General features: G+C 40.2%; 2 protein-coding genes across 2 annotated transcripts; one reads left to right on the forward strand and one right to left on the reverse strand.

Annotated features, from left to right (window-relative positions):
* Positions 1-1,688: 1,688 nt before the first annotated feature.
* LOC136149793 (olfactory receptor 4D1-like) lies at positions 1,689-2,624 on the reverse strand. The gene has a single exon (XM_065910360.1). It carries the CDS (start codon positions 2,622-2,624, stop codon positions 1,689-1,691), a length of 936 nt encoding a protein of 311 aa, XP_065766432.1.
* A 10,079-nt stretch (positions 2,625-12,703) lies between these two features.
* On the forward strand, positions 12,704-13,639 carry LOC136149833 (olfactory receptor 4D2-like). Its single transcript, XM_065910423.1, has one exon. It carries the CDS (start codon positions 12,704-12,706, stop codon positions 13,637-13,639), a length of 936 nt encoding a protein of 311 aa, XP_065766495.1.
* Positions 13,640-15,959: the final 2,320 nt, after the last annotated feature.

Genomic DNA, 15,959 nt, shown 5'->3' on the forward strand with positions numbered 1-15,959 from the left:
GCCTGTCCTCTAATCTTCTTAAGTGAGATAATCTCATTCTTTAAGCCATTGTGACTTGGTTATGCTGCTACTTGCTATCAACAGCATCCTTACGGATATATATTTTAAAAAGGACTATCATAGTGTCCAAAAGAGCTCACATCCTCCCATAGAATTGTGTGCCATATGTTGAGCATCACATTTTACAAGGCTTGTGGTCATATGAGAGTAAATATAAAGGAGATGGTCAGAATGTTGGACTCAGGAAACCTGTCAAAATGGCAACAATTGAATGAGTGTAGAAGCTGCATCTAGAGAAGAGACAAATTAGAAGATGAGAAAAGTGTTGCCAAATATTTAAAGGACTTTACCATGAATGGGAAAACACTGTTCTGTGGGACCTCCCAGATCAAATATGACAGAGTTCATTTTCTCTCCTGTCATCTCACCCACTGCGAATGGGGAGAAATGTGTGAAATGGGGCAGGGAAGTATAAGTAAAGAAAGGATGAACTCGAAGCTGCCTTGATGACTTGGAGAGCCTATAGCTTTTATTTCCTGAATGGGATCATTGCTGGGAGGGAAGCAGAAACAAGAAAACTTTTTTATTATCTTCTTAACTTTGGAGCCATGTTATACATTGCCCAAGACTTTAACAAAGGGAAACATACCTCAAAGAGATGGGGTAAACAAATACTGGTTATACAGAGACAAATGAAAAGATTTGAACTTCAAAGGGAAAGAACAGGGTGCAAGAAAAACTAGAAATGCTTATCTGAATAGGATAAAGTCTAGGTGCTAAAAGGATTTAAAGACGAATACAGCACAATCCTCAACCCCAAGAAAGCCTTCAATCCAGGGTAGGAAGTCAAAGAGAAAGGCAAAACCCCATGAGGTGGCAGCTTTGGACTGAACCCGTACCTAAATCAGGGTCACTAGTAGACACGGCCCTGCCCTCTCTGGCTTTGGTTCCCCAGCCATACTACAGCATGCTCCGTTTAGCCATATCATGCAAGTGATGTAAAGATTGTGTGCAGAAAGCAAAATAATTCTGATTATCCAAGGAACATTTGGTAGAAAAGGAATAAATCAACAGAAAATACTCTTATGGGAAATATTTAGACAATATTAAAAATGAAAAAAGTTATATAATAAAAACTCATTGTTTATGATAAAATATTAAAAATAAGACTACTTCCAAAATACCACCATGGAGAATGAGGCATAGAGGCAGGGAACAAGAAAAAAAAATATGTGATTGCTCTAGAATTCAGATGAAAGTGTTGGCCATTCATCACAGATATTCTTCCACAGATGAGGAATTCTCCAAGTTTTCCCTTGTGATTATATGAGATCCTGAATTTCAAATTCCATCCCCATCTCCTGCCTCAAGACTTTGAGTCAGAGGAACTATCTATTGACCAGGCTCTGCCCCTTACTTGCTCTTCTTCGTTGAGCAAGTCAGTTCTCTCTGAGTTTTTTCACTTGCAAACTGTCTGATGTAATAATAACATATCCACTGTCAGTTTTCTGAGAATGAGACAAAAGTATAAAACTGCCTAAACACAACACCTGACACAGGAGAAAGTCTGTAGAAATACTAGCTTAATCTCAACTGCTACACTCAATAAGTATTTTTCTTCACTTCTCACATGGAAAAACAAAAGTTCAGAGGGAAGATCTGTCATTTAAAGTCAACCTATTTTAAGTTCACTTCCTGCTGGAAATCATTAGGTGCTTGCCTAATCTCTTCATGGCTGCCTGCATCTCCTGGTTCCTCAGGGTGTAGATGATGGGATTGAGCATGGGGGTCAAGACAGTGTAGCTGATGGATGCTGTCTTGTCCATGGGGAATGGAGTGAAGGGCCGGGCGTAGATATAGATACAGGGAATGAAAATCATAGACACAACTATGATGTGAGTGATGCAGGTGGAAGCTGCCTTCCTTCTCGCCTGCCTGGAGTGGGACCTCAGCATCACCAAGATGACGGTGTAAGAGATCAAAAGGAGGAGGAACCAGATGAAGACCAGCATCCCACTGTTGGAGATCATAAGGAACTCCAGGATGGAGGTGTCTGTGCAGGCCAGTCTCAGCACTTGTGGAATGTCACAGTAGAAGTTATCCAGGATGTTGGGGCCACAAAAGGGCAATGGGAGCATCAGAACCAGCTGGACAATGGAGTGGAGAAAGCCCCCTACCCAGGCAGCCACCACCAGCCCCACACACACTCGAGTGTTCATGATGGTGACATAGTGGAGGGGCCGGGAGATGGCTATGTAGCGGTCATAGGCCATCACTGAGAGGAAGAAGACAGTCCCACCTCCCAAGAGGTGGAAGAAGAAGATCTGGGCCATGCAGCCCTGGTAGGAGATGGTCTTGCTCTTCCACAAGAAGTCCACTAACATCTTTGGCGAAGTGACTGTGGAATAGCAGAGGTCTATGACAGCAAGATTTCGCAGCAGGAAATACATAGGTGTGTGGAGCCTGGAATCAGAAGTCACTGTGATCATGATGAGGAGGTTTCCCATGACAGTGGTGGTGTAGACAAAGAGGAACACCAGAAACAAGAAGAGCTGGAGCTCCTGAGTCTGTGAGAGCCCCAGGAGGACAAATTCTGATACACATGTGATGTTCCCTGATGTCATGGTGTCTTCTCCATTCACCTAAGCAACACAAACTGTCTGATGTTGCTGCTCACCTTTCAAGTGCTCAGGGGCTCAAAATGATTTGTCCAAGTCCAGAAGATGTACATTCTCATGTGCATATCATAATACCAGGTGAGGGTCTAAGTAGTCCTTCTCTAGACGGTTCACTAATTGGTGCTGGAATACAAATTCATGAAATAGCTTAAAGCCGTCAAAAGACATGTGCAACCTGCCTCTCAAATATTCAGTGTAGCATAGTGGTAGCAAGACCCTTGGAGTCCAATAGAAACAGTCAAAATTCCAAGCTTCTACTTCCTTGAGATTTGACCTTCAGCAAGTTACTTAATCTGAGTTCTAGGTTCTACATCTATAAGAAAATGTTTTCCCTATGAATTGTCTAGGGAATTAAATAAAATAATACATAAATTTCTTATAACAGTATCTGCAATAATAAATAGTAATCAGTCTCCTCTGTATAGTCTCCTGCTCTAAAGATCTCCTCCCTTTTTCCAGTCTTTAATATCAATACATTTTTGTACCAGTAGTTTTTCATGAAACAGTTAACACATCATAGCATTAACAAACATTTCATTTCTCTATGATTTTTCCTCCACTATTCAGCTATACTGTGTTAAAGACATAGGTCTTGATTTCACAATTTGTATCCTTGTTCATAGTGCATGATAGGTACCTGATGTTAACTGTTTTTGTTGTTCAGTTGTTAAGTCGTGTCCAACTCTTTGTGACTCCGTGGACTGCAGCATGCCAGGCTTCTCTGTCCTCTACTATCTCCCGGAGTTTGCTCAAATTCATGTCTATTGACTCGGTAGTACTATCTAACCATCTCATCCTCTGTTGCCCCCTTCTTCTTTTACTTTCAGTCTTTCCCAGAATCAGAGTCTCTGGGTGTATGAAAAGCTTTTGTATTTGGAGGTCCTGGAAGGGGAGCCTCTGGACACAGTTGCACCCTGGGATATTTCATTCCTCCCCATCCCCAAGTGTAGGTGGCTCCTTACTGGATAAGGCCCCCCAGATCACAGGTAGATACAAGAGTCAGAGGAGTAACTATTTCATTAGTGGAGAAACAAATGATGAATATATTGCTTGAAGACTAGAACTCTTCTGAAAGGACAGCAATTTCAGAAAATGATATTAAATCCAAGGGTAGAAGAGAAAAAATGTTGAAAAAAAATGGAAATAGATGAAAACTCTAAAGGAAGGAAGCAAACTATATGGAAGGAAAATAAGGGAATAAAATGAGTGAAGGAAGGAGAGATGAGGTGAAGGAAGGAGAGATGGAAAGATGGTGGGGCAAGGGAGGAAATGTGAACAAGGTGAAGAAGGACTCTCAGGGTGAGAGATAGAGGTGACAGGTGAGGGTCAAGTGTTCTCTTCTCTCCTCATCTCTCTGCCTCATCTCAGCCCCCACTCTCTCCCACCTGACCTCATGCATTCTATTGTTGATCAGAGATTACTCTCTTCTTATTTATCACTTCAATTTGCTTTCACTCCACTCTTCCTTCTACAAAGCTGCCCATGAGACCTTTCTAAATGCTGATCCAATCACTTTCCTCTCTCACCCCTTATAGTGATGCTCACCAGAGCCCCTTAGAAGCCACATCCAATATTTTGTGGATCAAGTTAGGGGAGAAACACATACTTACACTTGCACATGCAACTCAGCTTGTCATACAGGGCTATAAAACAAAACCTCCATATGCCTTTCTAATCAGTATCTCTACTTCTGATGAACAACTTGCTCTTTAGTGGATTATAGTATTAAACATGATAACATATTTATTTATTTCCATGCTTGTTTCCTGGAATTTTCTTCCCTACCATCTCATCTCAACCTTAGAAAAGCCCACATTTAACATTACCCTCTCTGTCACTCCTATCACCATTTCCTCCCTTGCAGAAAAAAACCCACTGCTCAAGTTTCTTTAAGCATTTAAAACATACCCCAATAATATTTATCACCATTTGTTTCCTTTTTCAGCTTCTCCCCTAAATCAACTATATCATGATTTCAGTATATTAGTAACCTCAGAAATTGGAATGGCAACTCTGATAACAGCACATGCTCAGTGAATGTTGCCAAATAATGTATTAAGTAGGTGATGGATTATGTGTAGTATTTTTAGTGATTTTAAATATCCTGTTTCTTTTCTCATAAGGCCAGCTCTATGCTCAGTTGCTGAAATTCCTGGGTTTTACATGTAACACGAAGCCACTGTATTAACAGCACAGTGCCACCTCCAAATTACTTCCAAGGCTCTCCTCTTTCTTAGACTTAGTACCATCAAGTCTATGACACTGGCTTATTCTCCTCACCTTCCAGCAGGACTTTTAAAATACCTAACTACTATTTTCCTATCAGCAGGTATGGAAAACCCCAGGCTCTCACCTTCCTTCATCACCGAGTGGAAGAAGAGAGTTCATGTCTTACACTTTCTGGGAGGTCCTCCCCCATGCAGTCTCACAGCTTCCTGATCCCTGCCATCATTCACACACATGACTCATGGGCATGGCCTTGGGGGAAGAGGGGATCTCCTCAGGGAGAAATGATTGGACTGGGTTCAGGAAGCAGAGCTGGAATGAATCCTGCTGGGGATGAGGGAACAATGGGACCTGTTAATAAGTTTCTAGGTCTCTCAAAAGCATTATTTGAAAGGCCATCTTGAAGCCAAAAAACAAGTAATCAAAAACAAAATAACAGAAACCCCACAAAACAAAAACAAACAAAAACCCACCAAATACACTGAAAATTGTTGGATTAAGATACCAAGATCAGAAAGAACAGAACCTCTCCAAAAGAATCAAAATCTCTGGGAGTTTTGGAAGCACCTATTAGATCACCTAGAATGGATATGAAGACTCAGAAATGCCCACACAGAATTTTTGATGTAGTAAGTCTTGGACTGCAAGGAGATCCAAGCAGTTCATCCTAAAGGAGATCAGTCCTGGGTGTTCGTTGGAAGGACTGATGCTGAAGCTGAAACTCCAGTACTTTGGCCACCTCATGCCAAGAGTTGACTCATTGGAAAAGACCCTGATGCTGGGAGGGATTGGGGGCAGGAGGAGAAGGGGACGACAGAGGATGAGATGGCTGGATGGCATCACCAACTCTATGGACATGAGTTTGAGTAAACTCCAGGAGTTGGTGATGTACAGGGAGGCCTGGTGTGCTGGGATTCATAGGGTCGCAAAGAGTCAGACACGACTGAGAGACTGAACTGAACTTAGGTCTTGGTTAGAGCATGAAAATTTGCATTTCAAACAAGTTTTCAGGTGATGGTGATGCTGCTTCTCTGAAACCACAGTTTGAGATCGACTGACTCAGTTTCACTGTTCTCTGTCAGCACGGTGGTGGTGGTTTAGGCCCTAAGTCATGTCCGACTCTTGTGACCCCATGGACTATGGCCCACCAGGCTCCTCTGTCCATGGGATTTTCCAAGCAAGAATACTGGAGTGAGTTGCTATTTCCTTCTCCGGGGGATCTTCCCAACCCAGGAATCGAACCTGGGTCTCCTGAAGGCAGATTCTTTACCCACTGAGCACCAGGGAAGCTCATCAACACAGTGAACAATTCTTTCACACAATAGCAAAAAAAAAAAGAAAAGAAAAAAACTTGTTTGATAGCTTACTTTAAAAAAAATTAATAGATCTTAATTTAGATGATGTCATAGGTGGGAAAATGTACACTACATTGGAAACAAATCTGTAAACTCATTTTGTCAACAAGATCCCAAGATTGATTTCTCATCCATATGCAATTATTGCACCATTTTAAAACTCTAGCACTCTTTATATATGAATTAATACTCAATGAGATCCTTCCTTTCATATAAGCACTAGTACAGGAAATGTTTGTATTTTCTTAATATGATGAACTGTTCAGAATTGGAATTAACTGGCTTCATAACATCAGTAAACAATAAAAACTGATATTTCTTAAATAGCTTTCTATTCTACATGAGATTCCAGGTTGCTCTGAATTCTTTTGAAACAAATGTTTATACTTAGCAAAATGTAATCCCTCTGGAATATTAAAAAATGTGAAGCTCTGTTTTTTTCCCCCAGGTGGTGCTAGTGGTAAAGAACCCACCTGCCAATGCAGGAGACAAGAGACATGGGTTTGATCCCTGGGTCAGGAACATCCCCTGGAGAAAACTAAGATCATGGCATCTGGTATCATCACTTCATGGCAAATAGATGGGGAAACAATGGAAACAATGACAGACTTAATTTTCTTGGGCTCCAAAATCACTACAGATGGTGACTGCAGCCATGAAATGAAAAGACGCTTGCTCCTTGGAATAAAAGCTATGACCAACCTAGACAGCATATTAAAAAGTAGAGACATTACTTTGCCGACAAAGGTCTGTCCAGTCAAAGATACGGTTTTTCCAATAGTCATGTATGGATGTGAGAGTTGGACTATAAAGAAAGCTAAGTGCCAAAGAATTGATGCTTTTGAACTGTGGTGTTGGAGAAGACTCTTGAGAGTCCTTTGGACTGCAAGGAGATCCAACCAGTCCATCTTAAAGGAAATCAGCCCTGAATATTCACTGGAAGGACTGATGATGAAGCTGAAACTCCAATACTTTGGCCACCTGATGTGAAGAACTGACTCCTTGGAAAAGACCATACACTTGGAAAGATTGAGGGCAGGAGGAGAAAGGAGTGACAGAGGATGAGGCGGTTGGATAGCTTTACTGACTCAATGGACATGAGTTTGAGTAAACTCTGGGAGATGGTGATGGACAAGGAAGCCTGGCATGCTGCAGTCCATGGGGTCGCAAAAAGTCAGACTCAACTGAGTGACTGGACTGAACTGATGTCTTCTTTGGAGAAATATCTGTTTAGTTCTTTGGTCCGCTTTTGATTGGGTCATTCATTTGCTGGTATTGAGCTGCTTGAGCTTCTTGTATATTTTGGAGATTAATTCTTTGTCAGTTGTTTCATTTGCTATTATTTTCTCCCATTTTGAAGGCTGAATTTTCTTCTTGCTTATAGTTTCCTTTGTTGTGCAAAAGCCTTTGTTTAATTAGATCCCATTTGTTTATTTTTGCTTTTGTTTCCATTACTCTGGGAGGTGGGTCATAAAGGATCTTGTTGTGATTTATGTCAGAGAGGGTTCTATCTATGTTTTCCTCTAAGAGTTTTATAGTTTCTGGTCTTACATTTAGATCTTTAATCCATTTTGAATTTATTTTTGTGTATGGTTTTCAAAACTGTTCTAGTTTCATTCTTTTACAGGCAGTTGCCCAGTTTTCCCAGCACCACTTGTTAAAGAGATTTTCTTTTCCCCATTGTATATTTTTGCCTCCTTTGTCAAAGGTAAGTTGTCCATAGGTGTGTGCTCACTCTCAACACTACTATTTAACATAGTTTGGGAAGTCCTAGCCACAGCAATCAGAGAAGAAAAAGAAGCAAAAGGAATTCAGATTGGAAAAGAAGTAAAACTCTCACTGTTTGCAGATGACAATCCTTTACATAGAAAACCCTAAAGATACTACCAGAAAATTACTAGAGTTAATCAATAAATACAGTAAAGTTGTAGCATATAATATTAATACACAGAAATCCCTTGCATTCCTATTCACTAACAGTGAAGAAGCAGAGAAATTAAGGAAAGAACCCCACTTACCATTGCAACAAAAAGAACAAAATACTTAGGAACAAATTTACCTAAAGAAACAAAGACCTATATATAGAAAACTAAAAAACACTGATGAAAAATATCAAAGATGTCATAAATAGATGGAGAAATATACCATGTTCATGTTTGGGAAAAATCAATGTAGTGAAAATGAGTATACTACCCAAAGCAATCTATAGATTAAACACAATCCCTATCAAGCTACCAATGGTACTTTTCACAGAACTTGAACAAATAATTTCACAATTTGTATGGAAACATATAAAACCTCAAAAAGCCAAAGCAATCTTGAGAAAGAAGAATGGAACTGGAGGAATAAACCCTCCTGACTTCAGGCTATACTGCAAAGCTACAGTCATCAAGACAGTATGGTACTGGCACAAAGACAGAAATATAGATTAACGGAAGTCAGATAATTTTTACAGCACATCAAGATTACAATGCCAGTTAATTTCAATTTTGAGAAATTCCTCATAGTGAAAAAAAAAGTGGGTTTCCTGTTCCAATCCTTGTGCCAGAGGTGGTAAGAATTCACATGTAAAGAATGTTGACATCGGTACAGGTGGTTAATCAATTTGGGGGCTTTGGTTGGCAAAATAAGGGACAAGGTTTACAGGGCAGTAAGTTAACACTGTAGTCTACAAGTATTTTTCCACCTACAAATTTCCCTATGAAAAGATCAGTTAGGCTTAAAAGTAAGAGGAAAAGATGAAAAGAAGAAAAAGGAGAAGAAAAAGGGAAGAAATCAGACCAGTTATCTCAAAGATTGCACAACAGAGAGCTGTCCCTGTGCAGATGAGAAAGTCCATGGGTCTCAAAGTGTGGTCCCCAGAACAGGAGGATCAGCATCATCTGAGAACTTGCTATAAATGCAAATTATTGGCCTTATCATTGACCAATTAAATGAGAAAGTCTGGGGCAGGAGCACAGTCGTTTGTCTTTTAAGAGGCATTCCAGGTGATTGTCTCACAGGTAAGAACCACTGTTGTAAGAAGTAATTTCTTCTAAAACTTTCAGAGAGTTGGTTTCTTTTGAAGAGACTCTTGTCCTTTTGAATCTTGGCCTGAGAATCCTATATTCTACAAATCTATAAAATTATATTGTCAAAAAAATTATATTGTCCTTGATCCTTTTGACCCCAAGGGAATAGCTCTTAATGAATATGTGTTTTTGAGGCATTTTGAAACTTTTTAACAACTCCCATTGCTCCCTTGCCCCCATTGGTAATCGGCCCAGCCTTGTTTCCTGAGTGAGTCCAGTAGTTTCTCCCTGAGGGTATTCCCTCCTCCTTGGGTCACACCCCTTGTTGTACATGTGATGTATGGGCAGTGGCTGGTAAACTAAAACTAAAGCAGAAAAAGGATCTTCAAGAAGATGTTAGACATGAAGACTCTCTACCATTGTGGGCTGAAAGAAGGTAAGAGGTCCAGGCTTTCCTCACCTGTATATAGAGCAGCTGTAAGAAGCATCCAGAAACACTTGATGGAGGGTGGAGAGAATAAACAGATGATATAGACTTGATAGAAGTAATTCATAAATGTAATGAGGGCATCAAAAGGCAAGGCAGGGAAAATGAGGTATTGAAAACAGATTCCTCAAGTTGCATGTGCAAAACCAAGCTTTTCTCAACCAAGTGAAAACTTGGTCTTGTGATTTAGAGGAAGAATGCTGAAAGCAAAGGATAACAGAATACACACACAAAATTGTCTACGTGGTCACGTTGAACAAGATAACACATTACCTACTCATACATTATGTTAGCAAGCTTTTTTGAGCAACTGCTAGATCAGAGTTGTTATTCTAAATGATGGAGTTACTAAATAACTGAATTTACAATCTAGCTAGTGAGACAACAGAAAATAGATGATAAAAGCTATAACTAAGAGAACTTATAAAATGTTATTGGAACCCTGAGAAGTTAGAGATTAATTCTGCATGGGAGAAATGGAGAAGGAGTCACAGAAAAGGTGATATCTGGAGACTTCTAAGTTGAGAAGGTTATAGAAGGTATTTCAGGAAACACAATTCATTCCCAAAGCTACAGATATAACCAAGCATGTGGCATATGTGAGAGACTATGGATTCCTTGAACAAAAATCAGTCCTGGGTAACAGGGATACTGATGAGACAGGTAGACAGAGCCTACATTTTAAAGCTTGGTGTAACATACTGAGAGGGAGTTACATGTATGTAAGCATGTATGTCAACCCTGAATTAACCCATTAGATCACTTTTAAGAGTTTGAGTTTTAAGCTGTGGGCCCTCAATACTCATTAAAAGCTTATTGAAAAAGTTGGCTTAAAGCTCAACATTCAGAAAACTAAGATCATGGCATTAGATCCCATCACTTCGTGGCAAATGGATGGGGAAACAGTGGCTCATTTTATTTTTCTGGGGTCCAAAATCACTGCGATTAGTGACTGCAGCCATGGAATTAAAAGACGTTTACTCCTTGGAAGAAAATTTATGACCAACTTAGACAGCATATTAAAAATCAGAGACATTACTTTGCCAACAAAGGTCCGTCTAGTCAAGGCTATGGTTTTTCCAGTGGTCATGTATGGATGTGAGAGTTGGACTGGGAAGAAAGCTGCTGCTGCTGCTGCTGCTAAGTCACTTCAGTCGTGTCTGACTCTGTGCGACCCCACAGATGGCAGCCCATCAGGCTCCCCCATCCCTGGGATTCTTCAGGCAAGAACACTGGAGTGGGTTACCATTTAGTGAAGAAAGCTGAGCACTGAAGAATTGGTGCTTTTGAACTGTGGTGTTGGAGAAGACTCTTGAGAGTCCCTTTGAACTGCAAGGAGATCCAACCTGTCCTTCCTAAAGGAAATAAGTCCTGGGTGTACATTGGAAGGATTGATGTTGAAGCTGAAACTCCAATACTTTGGCCACCTGATGTGAAGAGCTGACTCGTTTGAAAAGACCCTGATGCTGGGAAAGATTGAGGGCAGAAGGAGAAGAGGATGACAGAGGATAAGATGGTTGGATGGCATCACTGACTCAATGAACATGGGTTTGGGTGGACTCCAGGAGTTGGTGATGGACAGGGGGGCCTGGCGTGCTGTGGTTCATGGGGTCACAGAGTCGGACACGGCTGAGCGACTGAACTGAGTTGAACTGAATAAGGGAAGAAGACGGTGAGATATGAGTTTAGAAAGCTTTCTGTGACAGTGACATAGAAGATGGACAGGAGTGGCTGCAGATGGAAGCAGAAGGATGAGATTAAAATGACCTCTGCTGGACAATAGATTGTAGGAGGCAGGTGAGGGAGGGGAGTGAGGCAAGACGGGGGAGTGAGGAAGCCCCTTAACCCTCACCTATCACCCCTATCTCTCATTCTCCATGTCCTTCTTCATTTTGTTCCCATTCCCACCCCTGTCTCTCCTCCTTTCCATTCCTCTTCCTTCTTCTCCTTTCCTTTTAATCCACCTTCTTTATTCCTTTGCCTATTCTGTTTCTCTTGTGTCAATATCTTCCTTTGTCTTCTCCCTTGTAATCAGTAATATCTTCTAAAATTGTTTCTTTGAGTATTCCAGTTTCCCTTTAATAAGATCCGTCACCAATTTCTTAATCCAGAGAACCCCTCTTCCCCTTTTCTTGTCTCAGGACACATATCATACATGTCTTGTTACCGCTCCCAGTAAGGGACCACCTACATCAGTCAGAGGAGGCACTCCCCATAGCTTTTCAGTCACCCAGAATCAACACCACATACTTTTTGAATATTGACTATCAGCAAGCTGTGCATGGTAGGGCACAAATAAATTATAAGATTCATATTTATACCTCTTGGAGCTTAGAGTTGAATTATAGAGGGAAAATATAGACTTGTGAAAAGTTCATTCATATTATAATATGTTAACTGTTGTTTGATAAATGACTGGTACAAAAGATGTGTTAGACTGGAACATGGGTTTATTTAGATTAGGACACTACACAGGAGAGAGTGATGAGCATGTATTATTCCAGGCACTGTTCTAGAAACCTTATGTGTTATTTAATTCCACGGAAAATTTCTAGAAAGGAACACTTCTTAGAGATGTGGAAACAGACTCGGGTAAATAACTTACTCAAGGTAAAATCTCATGGAACAAAAAGTTCTGAAATTTGACTCTGTTTCTGTTGGACTCTGTTTTTCCACCTCTATATTACACTGAATCTTTGAAAAGCAGATAGAGTGTCTCTGGATGGCTTTAAGATATCTCATGAACGTGTATTCGAGCATCAACTAGTGAAATCTCCAAAGACAAGGCCACTTATATCAGAACATGGTATAATGATCTACAGATGAGGGTGTCCATCATTTGGACTTGGACAATTGCTTTGAGCCACTGAGCACTAGAACAGCATGTAGTAACTTCATGCATCTCTGTCTGTGGTGTGTTTTCTTTAGGTGTATGGAGAAGACATCATGGATTCAGGGAACCACACATGTGTGTCAGAATTTGTCTTCCTGGGGCTCTCACAGACTCAGGAGCTCCAGCTCGTCTTGTTTCTAGTGTTCCTATTTGTCTACACCACCACTGTCATGGGAAACCTCCTCATCGTGGTGACAGTGACCTCTGATTCCAGGCTCCACACACCCATGTATTTTCTGCTCAGAAACCTGGCTATCTTAGACCTCTGTTTCTCCTCAGTCACTGCTCCAAAGATGCTGGTGGACTTGCATGCTGAGAAGAAGACCATCTCCTACCAGGGCTGCATGACTCAGGTCTTCTTCTTCCACTTTCTGGGAGGTGCCATGGTCTTCTTCCTCTCAGTAATGGCCTATGACCGCCTTGTTGCTATATCCCGGCCCCTCCACTATGTCACCATCATGAACACTCAGCTCTGTGTGGGACTGGTCGTGACAGCCTGGATGGTAGGTTTTGTTCATTCCATTTCCCAACTGGTCCTGATGCTCCCACTGCCTTTTTGTGGCCCCAATGTCCTAGATAATTTCTACTGTGATGTTCCACAAGTTCTGAGACTCGCCTGCACTGACACTTCTGTCTTGGAGTTCCTCATGATCTGCAACAGTGGGATGCTGGATGTCATCTGGTTCCTCCTCCTCCTGGTCTCCTACTCAGTCATCCTGGTGATGCTGAGGTCCCATTCAGGGCAGGCGAGGAGGAAGGCAGCTTCCACCTGCACCACCCACATCATCGTGGTGTCTATGGTCTTCATTCCAAGCATTTACCTCTATGCCCGGCCCTTCACCTCCTTCTCCATGGACAAGGCTGTATCCATCAGCCACACGGTCATGACTCCCATGCTCAACCCCTTGATCTACACCCTGAGGAACCAGGAAATGCAGGCAGCAGTGAAGAGATTAGGAAGACACCGGCTGCTTTGTAAAAGGGAGTGATAGTGGGTCACTTCTCTTTGACTTTGTTTTCTATTTTTAAAGTGGAGAAAGAGTTGTCATATCTGTCTTCTTCATAGCTTGTGGATGTGCTGTGAGGGTAATTGTAGAAGTGAATGAGTATCAAAAATAAGCAACTTATTCAGATTTTTATGAAAAAGGAGAATATCTTTTTTTTATGTGGTGGATTGTTTGAACACTCCTACAACAATGAGATGCATTACCATGGAAACATTCTGGAAAGCCACATCTTCCTTTCTGCCTTCTTGGTGGACAGTTTCCTCTTAGGATGACAGCATTTCCCCAGAAGAGCAGTTCTGTTTTCTGTATGTGACCTATTTTTTCTGTACCCCATTTAGGTGTGAGTCTGGATTATTGGAAACTGTACAATATTTAGAGTCTTAAGCCTTGGAGACCCTAACCCATCACTTACCAAATAGATAAGCTTGAATGAGACACTTGGCCTCTCTTGAACTCATAACTTCTTCTTCAACAAAGTTACTGAAATTAGTATCTGACCCCACACTTCCCAGATTTATTATAAGAATCAAATCCAAAAAATAGTGAGAAAACATTGAGTAAACCACATATTTTATTTGATTCAATTTTCAAGTTTGAAATTATCATGAATATGCAATTTTTTCTCTTTACCTTTTAATATAGTATAGTTATTACAAGCAAAAGAGTATGTGTAAAATGCCTTATGTGAACATTCATATACCTGCTGCTCAGTTCAAGAACCATAGGGTACCAAAAGCTTATACCTACCTACCCATAGATTCTCTCATCACATCACTTTTCCACAGATGAAACTATGTTTCTGAATTTTACGTTTTTCATTCCATTGCTTATAAAAATAGCTTTACCACATTTTTACACAGCTTATTGTAATGCTTTGCTTCTTTGAGTTTTATAAACATATCAAACTGCATACAATATTCTATTTTTTTCACTCAACAATATGCCTTTTTAAAATTCATTTATTTTAATTGGGGGTTAATTACTTTACAATATTGTAGTGAGTTTTGCCATACACTGACATGAATCAGCCATGGGTGTACGTGTATTTTAAATGCTGCATATTATTCTTTTTGGATTAGTTTTTTCATTTGTACTGCTGTATAATATCCCATTATGAAAATTAGCTTTGGGGGATTGTGCCCAGTTTTCATTCTAGCCAACAGTACTGTTTTGCATATTCTTTTACTTGTCTCTAGCTGTTTTGTTGAGGAGCTATGGACATTTACCTTGAAGTGGAATTGCTGAGTCATGACATCTTCAAACATTTACCTTTACAAAAAAAGTGCCAAATGGTTTTCCAAAGTTGTATCTCATTCATCTTCATCAGCAGTGCTGAAGTGGTCCCATTAATTCATGTTCTCCTAACAGTGAATATTGTTGAACTTCTTCATTTTCACCCATTAAGTGGGTAGAAATGGTATTTCACAATAGTCTTAATTTGAATTTCTCTAACATTTCTTTCCATATTTTTTATTGTATTCAGGTTTCCCATGAATGCATTTTGTTCAGTTTTTCTACTAACTTTTTCTAGTTCATGTAGGAATTCCTATACAATTTGTTGATGATCTATTTTCAGTTATATTTATTATAATGTGTGTGTGCCTGCTAAGTGGCTTCAGTCATGTCCGACTCTGCTATCCTATGGACTGTAGCCCACAAGGCTCCTCTGTCCATGGGAATCTCCAGGCAAGAATACTGGAGTGGGTTACTGTGCCCTCAAGTGGGATCTTCCAACACAGGGATCGAACCTATGTCTCTTATGTGTCTCCTGCATTGGCAAGATTTATTACTATAACTTCCCCCAGTTTGTGATTTGTCTTCTCTATTTTTGTTGTTAGTTTTCATGTAGTCAGGCATATCAATCTTTTATTTTAGTATTAGTTCTTATTGAGACCAGATTTTTAAACATTTTTTTTCTTATTCAGAGGACAGAAAAATATTTTGCTACATAGTTCTTTTAACTTAAAAACGTCCACTTTAAAAACATTTTAAGCTTTTTGAAAAATGTCAGACTTACAGTAAAGTTGCAAGTAAAGGACTATTTTCCTGACCATTTGAGGACACTGCTTAAGTTGCCAACCTGATGCCCACCATTCCTTAATATTTGTCTGCATTTTCTACAGAGTCATTTCCCTCTGTTACTGCCATACAGTCATTAAAATTGATATGTTATCAGTACATTGCTGTAATTTTAGCCTCTACTCAAGTTTTGCCAAATATCCCAATAAAGTCTCATAGAAAGAAAATCTGCTTCAAAAACAAGTGTTGCATTTAGTTGTCATGTCTCTTCAGACTTTTTTGA

Source organism: Muntiacus reevesi, chromosome 18 (genome assembly GCF_963930625.1).
Source record: "Muntiacus reevesi chromosome 18, mMunRee1.1, whole genome shotgun sequence".
In the NCBI taxonomy this organism is placed as follows: domain Eukaryota; kingdom Metazoa; phylum Chordata; class Mammalia; order Artiodactyla; family Cervidae; genus Muntiacus; species Muntiacus reevesi.